Source organism: Halichoeres trimaculatus, unplaced genomic scaffold (assembly GCF_033239565.1).
Source record: "Halichoeres trimaculatus isolate MK-OKI-2021-1 unplaced genomic scaffold, fHalTri1.1 fHalTri1_scaffold_5, whole genome shotgun sequence".
Lineage (NCBI taxonomy): Eukaryota > Metazoa > Chordata > Actinopteri > Labriformes > Labridae > Halichoeres > Halichoeres trimaculatus.
The window spans coordinates 2,845,289-2,854,489 of NW_027437183.1; the positions used below are offsets into that span (position 1 = coordinate 2,845,289).

General features: G+C 39.4%; 1 protein-coding gene across 1 annotated transcript; it reads left to right on the forward strand.

Annotated features, from left to right (window-relative positions):
• Positions 1 to 3,931: 3,931 nt before the first annotated feature.
• On the forward strand, positions 3,932 to 8,269 carry LOC141790023 (uncharacterized). Its single transcript, XM_074669652.1, has 2 exons — positions 3,932 to 4,590; positions 7,529 to 8,269. The coding sequence occupies exons 1-2, from the start codon at positions 3,932 to 3,934 to the stop codon at positions 7,788 to 7,790; spliced, it is 921 nt and encodes a 306-aa protein (XP_074525753.1). The 3' UTR covers positions 7,791 to 8,269.
• The last annotated feature ends 932 nt before the right edge of the window (positions 8,270 to 9,201 follow it).

Consider the following 9,201-nt stretch of genomic DNA (forward strand, 5'->3'; position numbering starts at 1 on the left):
CTGTTCCTCCTAACCTTTACGCCCGTGCTCCTGCCGCAGCGAAGCGCATAAACTCACAAAAAGAACCGTAAGGAAGTTGGGATTAAACATGAATGTTTGGTGTTTTCACTTCACTTTTTTCAGATAAAGTTTGGAGTAGGAAGTTGTGAGATTTTTTAAGGAGGCTTGGTGCACTTTGCGGGGGGGGCTGATATATTGCCTAAAGTTTGTTGATGAACTTAATACTTTGCAGTGTTGTAAAAGTATCATTTTATCGGTAAGTATCGATCCTGAAATTTAGCAAACAATTCAATACAAAGTTCCCCTAGTATCGATCAAAATCTTTCCTTAGTTCAGTGGTCCCCAAACTATGGCCCGGGGGCCGGATACGGCCCGCCTCCACATTTTGCCCGGCCCGCTGAACAATACCAGAGGTGCATTATGATTTTTTTTTTCCAGTCTGGCCACGTGATCGAGACTTTTACATGCATCGAGCATAACTTTCTATACCACCCTTCTGCAGTTTGTGTCCTATCTGAAACCCCTCCTGTGAAGGGAGGTTCTGCTGGGCCTGCTGCCCTGTCTGTCTGAGCCTTTCACTCACCCATTCACACACATACATACACATACATACACACACATACACACACATACACATACACATACACATACACATACACACACATACACACACACACATACATACTCCTACACCTTCATATATACATTCACACTTTAAACATGAACAGGGGAATGCTATTTTAGTATGTTATGTTATGTTATGTTATGTTATGTTATGTTGAGTTTAGGGGTTAAGGTTATCTGTAACTTATTTTGGATTAAGAATTGGCCAATTAGTTTATTCATCAAATTCATTTTCTTCTGTTGTTAACGTTAATCCATCATTACATTTTTTCCAATAGTGTTCCTTTAAGTTACAGGATGTTAATGGGGGAAAGTTTGGTTACCGGTGTGTTTTCTTTTCGTGAGTGCGGGGTAATCAGTGGCACCTGAGGGGAAGGTAGTAAAAGGTGTGGCATGGCAGAGAGTGAGGAGACGAGTTGGGAGGTGTCTCTCCTTCAAAGTGTTGCTTTGTCATTTAAATCATGTTTGGAAAATAAAAAGAAATATATTTTTGCTAAATCTTGGTCTGTCTGGATGCTCTCTGTGACACCTCCCTTAAGAAAAAAAAAAATCCTGTTATACAACCATACTGGTAGTGAAATTGTGCTGGTAAGTGTTGTATCACTTAGTTCTGTTTCTTAGCCTGCTTGCTTTCTGGTTTTCCCAGTGAAGTTAATGAGAGATAGCTGCAAACATTGGTGTCTACAAGACAGTTAATATTTCATGGTCTTTTTTCCTGTGAAAAACCTGAAAAGGGTTGTTTAGTTATTATTTATTTCATAAATAGTGTTATATATTTCATTGAGAGAGTAATTATTTATTTTCTGATTTTTTTTTCATGTCAAGATCCCAGAAAGGGTTATTAATAATTGGTTAATATATCAATATGTGTGGCTTTCTGGGAAACAATAAATATTTACGTTTGGACACCTCTGCGATCGTCACACTTTTTTTACAAACTGGCCCTGGCCCCTCGTCAGAGAAGGGAAAAGTTGTTTGGCCCTGAAGAGAAAAAGTTTGGGGACCCCTTCCTTAGTTAGACATGTGCTGGCATCAAAACATACACACAGAGCGCACACGGAGCGCATGCAGCCCCTCCCTCCCTGAGTCCTGCCTTGTAGTTGAGAGAGAGAGAGAGAGAAGCCAGCTTACACTGAAGTCCAGTTGTGGTGGGTAACACCGTCACTCCTAGTAGCCACTTTGGCTGGTTGAATTATTTAATTGTAGTTTTCTGAAATGGCATCTGAAATACTAAACCCATTGCAGTATGAGACTACGGCACTACAACTCCCATGAGCACTGCCTGCACACAGTGTTAGCTCAGCCTGACAGCTCCCCGTGTTTAGCGCTTGATAACGTGATTTAAAACTTCACTCACGTCTTTTTGGCTCTCTAGTGTAAACAGATTCCGGGGTTTAAGTCACAAACTAGCGCTAAAACTCCTGTAACTTTTTAAAAGTGAGGACGTTCATCGGATGGAGCTCATTTAATCTCACTGCACCGATCTCATCAGCAACACTCAGGAGGGGAGGAGGGGAGGATGAGAGGAGAGGAGAGGAGAGGAGAAACTGATCATAGATATGAGGAGCTGAAGGAACAGTATTTAAACCTCCTAATATACAAACATTTATCACAGTTATATGTAAAAAGTTCACTCTGGAAATACTGTAAACAAACCAAATCATTATAAATAAATGAATGAAACGTATGGTCCAGTGTGACTTATATGTGCTGTTTTCGTCTTCATGACGCATTTTTTCTTTTGATTGATACGACTTTAAAAAAATGTATAATTATACTACGAAGTGACATAGTCCAGAAAGTATGGTACTTAGTTTATTACTGAAAAATTACTGTTGTAAATAAATATCTAAGCAGACATTTTTTCTTGCTAGTTTTTCAGTTTAGTTTTTATCTTTTCAACTAACCTTCATACATAACAAATTTCATTCAATGCAATAATAAACTCCTCCTTTAATTACTTTGTCTTAATTCTCTGCATATTTTCATATTAAAGGAGCACAACCGTTTTAAAATGAATACCTGATAATGGGGTTAAACATTTATGTAGTCTAGATTTAAGTGTAAACAGAGGTCATTCACATTTAAAAAGGTTGTAAATCTAGTTCAAGTAAACTTTAGCATGTTTTTGTCTGCTTTCATCATATTAAACACAATTATTCAACAAAAAAAATGTGGCTAGTGAAAATGCTGAGTGGCTAGTAAATTTGGAGAACAACTAGCCACAGTGGCTGGTGAGCAAAAATGTTAATGTTAAGCCCTGGTACAATATTTTTCAAAATATCGTATCGAAGTTAGAAATCCAGTATCGTGACAAGCCTAATACTTTGGGCAAAATGAATCTGTGCAAAATTAATGAAAGGAAACTAGAAGTGGAATAATAGATAAGCCTGTTTATGTGTTCAGCTTGTTTAGATAATCCCTTACTGGTCTGTAAATGGTCGATCAGTTTTAATTTAGTTTATTGTTCAAATATACAGAGTCAAGGCAAGGTTTAGCCAAGTTGACTAGTTTTCATCTGTTGTCTTTGGGGCTGATGTCATGACCACTATAATAATTAAAAGGCATAAAAAAACAGTACTATACCCATATCATAAAATACACTACATTACAATACATAACACTACACGCATGCAGTCAAATGCAAAGACAGGGTAGATAGTCTGACTGAACATTGAATAAACAAAACAAACTGTTGAGTAAAATGTGAAGTTAGACTCTGGTTTAGTGGTGTTAGTTGTTAACTGCTGGATTTCCAGGTGATCCTGCAGCTTTTAATGATCCTAACAGTGAGCGTCCGACACAGAGAGCTGTAGTGAACACGTACATACATACGTCACGCTGTGTTAGCTCCTGTTGATTCAGTGTGGGCACATGAGGCCCGACTGTTTTGCATCTTGTTTCCCTTTACCAAGAAAACGGAGCATGCAAATTACTGTCCTGTTGGAGTCCGCTGGGACATGAATCCTCTTTTGTGGCACAGAGTCAGAGCAGTTAGACACTGAGGAGAGTACTAGAAGAGTTAGACCACCTGAGACCAGTCCCTGTAACTGGAGGTAGGTTTGATCCAGAGCTTTTTAATCTCAGACATGTCAGGTTGAAGTCTTTCCGAGAAGTTGAGATCAGCAGGATTTTCAAACTGTGATGCTGAAAATCAAAGTGATGGTCTTTAATTCTGTTTTTCCATCTTTAGGTTGGTCTAAAGAGGAGAGACCGCTTCAGAGACCAAGCCTCCTCCTCATGACTGAGGTCCAGTATCCTCCTCGTCTCTGAGCTTCTTCTGGTTTTTAGCTGAACTCCTCCGGTCATGAATCCGTACGAAAACACAAACCAGACTCCGTTTCCACCTCTGGATTCTTCCCATGATCCTCCAGTCTCATCACTGTCTCCTTGGGTCACAGAGACCGGTCTGAACCCTGTGACAGAGTCCAGTTTGACCTCTGCCCCCTCCTCAGAGCGGGATGGGGGTCAGAGTGGGGCAGAAAACCCAGACCTCTCCACCCCTCCTGTGGTCTTCAGCCTCACGTCTCGGCTCAGATCCAGTCTCACTTTGACCACGTCTCCTCTCAACCCGTACCCGGCTCCCACCACCCCGCCCTCCTGCCAGGTCTCGGTTATCATGCCCTCTCCAGACCTCCACCCGTCCCCGCCTCAGTGCTCGGATGACTCCTGTCCGGACCTGGAGTGCTCCATCTGCTTCAGCCAGTTCAACAACGTCTTCCGCTGTCCCAAGATGCTTCAGTGCAAACACACGTTCTGCCTGGAGTGCCTGGCTCGCATCAACGTCAAGTCGGCTCAGCCCAACGCCATCCAGTGCCCGCTGTGCCGCAGCTACACGGCCCTGCCCGACCTGGGCCTGCCCCGGCTGACCACGGACTCTGACGTGCTGTCCTACCTGCCGGCCGCCATGCAGAGGGTCTACAGCGTCCGCTTCCAGAGGAGCAAAGGGAAGCTGCAGGTCAAAAGGTCAGAGTCTTTAACCTTCAACCCACACAGAGGAATTTATTTTCCTGAATTTAACGCAGACTTTCTCTGACACACACACCTCTGTTGTAGAAAATACTTTAAATACTCCAAAGACGTTAGCTTAACATTAGCTTCTCTTAGCTTAACTGTCTCATCACTCATGTAATGCAGTCCATGGTAGTGAAGTCTGTTTGCTGTGAATGCTTGCCCTAATCTGACATCAGTTTATCATCACTTTGTAAAAATGTGTTCGCTTTGGGAGAGAAGAAACAGTCGCTATGACTACGACAGCCAGGGAGAGGCTAGAGGTGATGACGAAGCGGGGATCGAGTGGCGTCTCGTTTCTAAACGATGTGAAGGGACAGATGAAGGGTTAAGAAAAGAGTGCTTTGTGCTTTGGGACACATTCGATCATATTTTCACACAGCTCTGTGTATTTAACACTTGATACCCTACGTTTTTTTACCCTCTGAGGCTTGTCTGTAACTTTCTGATCAAAATCAAATATTGGAAAGAAAAAAATAAAACTTTTTTTTCATGCCCTGAGGAGAAAAAAAACACTCAGACTGATCTGCAGCTTGGCTTAAGACTGGCATTTGGCATTTATCTGAATAATAAATCTTATAGTCCAGATCAGAAAAAAAAAAAACATTTTACAGCATTCATGTCATTAATACGGAAGCGTATTGCATTCACTTGAAGAAAAAAAAAAACTCAGGTTTTTCGGAGTAATTTATTCTTTGGTTTGTTTTTTGTGGTAATTAATTTTGTTTTTCTGATTAATATTTCTTAATTGGTTTGTTTTTTGTTATAATTTTTTCTGTTTTTATGAGCAATTTTTTTGTGGTAATTCATTTTGTTTTTCTGATTAATATTTTTTAATGGTTTATTTTTTGTTATTTTTTCTGTTTTTATGAGTAATTTTTTGTGGTAATTAATTTTGTTTTTCTGATTAATATGTTTTTATTGGTTTGTTTTTTGTTATTTTTTCTTATTTTTATGAGTAACTTTTTTTGTGGTAATTTTGTTATTCTGATTAATATTTTTTATTAGTTTGTTTTTTGTTATATTTTTTTCTGTTTTTATAAGTAATTTTTTTCCTCCTGTTTTTAGGAGTAATTTTTTCCTGAAGTATCGAGCTTCTTTGAAATCCTGCGAGAACCTCCAACCTGCAGACGACTCCCGTGGATGTGTGGTGGCTCCTGTGTCCTGCACGGATCAGAGATCCTGTTTGGCACATATATGCCTTATCTTTAACTTTCTACCGGCTTTCCAATGTAGAAGCAATGCATTTTTTTTAATGCCACATCTTCGTCTATTCCTTAAGTATTATATCGAACAAAAGGCCTATATAAAATAAGGATAAAGTCAAAAACATAACAAGGGTGTTATACCCTGTGTGTGGCTAATACCTTACCTCTTCTGACCCGGTATGGACCGGTAAAAAATTAAGGGTAAGGCATATAGCCTATGTGCAGGACACAGGAACCACCACACATCCACGGGAGTCGTCTGCAGGTTGGAGGTTCTTACAGGATTTCAAAGAAGCTCGATACTTCAGGAAAAAAATTACTCCTAAAAACAGGAGGAAAAAATTACCAAGAAAAACAGAAAAAATTATAACAAAAAACAAACCAATAAAAAAAAAAATCAGAAAAACAAAATTAATTACCACAAAAAATTACTCATAAAAACAGAAATAATTATATCAAAAAACAAACCAATAAAAAAATATTAATCAGTAAAACAGAAAAAAATATGACAAAAACAAACCGAAGAATAAATCACTCTGAAAAACCTGAGTTGTTTTTTTTTCTTCAAGTGAATGTAATACGCTTCCGTACACATTCATTACTCAACACCCTAATAAAAGCTGATTAAGTTTGTTAATGTGGACTCTTCACACTGTTTTTAAAAACAGAAAACAATGACAGTCTGAACATGATTGTAAGTTGAATAAACTATATATATATATATATATATATATATATATATATATATATATATATTTTTTTTTTTTTTTTTTTTTGGTGTGTGTGTGTGTTTTTTTGTAGGAAAAGATGAATAATTGTTTCTTTGGGATAAAGATTCATCTGGAGGATAAAACAGAAATTTTCAGAGGCTGTTCATTTTCAGTCACTACTTATTTGTGATCACTATTTTTTTTTTCTTTTTCCAAAATAAAAAAGTAAACTACCTCCCTTTGCTTCTCTCTGATTTAATCTCATTTTTAAAAAAATTAGCTTCCTAATGTACTTTGAGTATAATAACCACCAATATTTGTTCTTCATCTGACAGGTTCTAGTTTTTGTTTTCTACCCGAGCTCATGTGTTTCTGTACCAACATGTTTCATGTTTGAGAAAGCTGCAGATGAAGCCGAGTGTCAGATTGTTGTCAGCTGTTTTTTTTACTCTGAGTAACTGAAAGTAAAACAGATCTGCAAACGACCTTCAGGAGCATTTTATAACCTCACTGACATCAGCGATAAGTGATCCGAAGACAGTATTTAGTTTTACAGCTTTACAGGTCAGAGTCTGATTCATCAGAGCGTATTCAGCAACTGGAATCATAAATCTGTTAATCATTAATGCAACAAGAAGATCAGAGTCTTTTTTTTTTTTAATAATGAAAACACAAACTGTTACTAGTTTGACAGATTCTCACAGATGATTGGTTCTTTTTGTCAAACAGGCCGAGTTTCACTTTCATGTGCAGAAAACTTCTCACGCTGACTTAATGAATGAGTTTGATCCCTTTGTAGTTTTGGAGATTCAGCCTGAAAGTCTCAAGATTTTATCGTCCAAACTACTTCAAGTAAAAATCTGCAGCTGTTTGTTGCTTTTTTATCTGTATGTTTGATAAAAGAAGTGATCTGAGGAGAGTTTTTGAGCTGTGATGAAAGTCTGACCCTGGTCCTGGTTTCTCTTTGTCTTCCAGGTCGTCTGACGGTAATCGGTGGGGTCGGCGGTCGCTGACGTCTCTGAGGTCCAGGACTCTGGACGTGGGGCTCCCCAGCCCGCCTGCAGGGGGCAGCAGCATCAGCAGTGGACCTTGCGGCTGCGGCGGGGCGCTGTTCGCTCTGACGAGCCGTCCGGCGTGCCAAGCCTTCCTCCTCACGTCGGTGGTGATGATGATGATGCTGCTGACGGGCATCGTCGTCTTCCTCCTCATCTACAACAAAGACCAGAACAGTGAGTGACATCACTTCCTGTCTGTCCTCGGCTGTGGTGGGAAAACACAAACTGTGATCTGGATCTGATGAGTGAGGTAGACAAAAACTGATCCAGATGAGCCATGAGGAGCAGGGTCCAGGGGGGTTGAGCAAGACCTGCAGAGCGGAGTCTCAGGATGAGCTGAACCCCCAAACCTGGACCAACGGACTCTTTTCTTAACCTGAGCTTCAACAGACTTAGATCTCAAACAACAAGTCAAATACTTAAACTGTCCACCAGGTGGCGCCTCCCTCCCATCCTCCTGTCTGTCAGAGTCTGTTTCCTCTGGCTGGGACTTCCTCACCTTTAACCAAATGCTGTAAACAGGACTCATGCAAACCACGCTGGATTTTCATAAATGCTGGAATGATGATAAGACTTACAGCGTTTGCAAAGTAACAACAAACTAAACAAAGTCCTGACCTGCTGCACGCTTCAAAACATTTCTTTGTCAGCGTTAGATTCAATGTTCGACTAGACTTCATCCACAGAAACGTTGGTTTAACCTCCAGAGAAACTTTTCTTTTAGTTTGTTTTATTTTTCTTTGTTCAGTAAATGTTTAAAGACACTAAAGTCACAGATGGAGGCCGCTGGAGACAGGAAGTGGAGTTTCCTGAGGTTAAACTGAGGTTTCAGTGGATAGAGTCTTCTTTATCGTTACAAACTGGATTAACTAACATAAACCATCCACTCAGAGAGGTCTGAGAGCATTCAGCCAATCAGCTGCTCCTTCGCTCTGCAGGAGGCCGCGAGTCCCTGAGAGCTGCTCAGGTATCAGGAACTGAGGGATCGGGTGAGTCCGCTCCACTAGAATCCAGCTTCAGGAAAATAAATTATGTTCACACTCTTTAAACAATAAGCATTTCAAACAGCAAAACTTTATCAAACAAAAGAAAATGTTTTAAATTCTTAATCTGAAGTGAAATGTAAGAGGAGGAAACTTTTTAATCTGAGGGTTTTTCTGTTTTTAGCTCTGAAATGTTTTAACCTGATCTATAAAAATAAATAATTTATGTATTTATGGACTGTTTTAACAAAGCTTGCCCCTGTCACACTTGAATAAACTATTTTTTAAAATAATAATAAATCTCTTTCATTTTTTTATCCATCAGGAAACTTTTTTTTCAGATCAGAGAGTTGGAGACTTAAAAGTTTTGCCTACAAATGAAACAGATTTCCATTTCTCTGTTGTCAGTAAATGTTCTTTTTGTTTGATAATTTCTACAATTTAAAGAAACTTGTCATAAGCTCTGACCTTTGACCTGCTCTACTGCTGCTGTTGTCATAAACCTCGCCTCTTCTGGGTTTTCATTTAACAGAAATGGAGAGTCGACCAAACTGAGGACGCAGCAACAAAACAGCAGCTGACACAGGATGTTTTTATACACTGAGGGTTT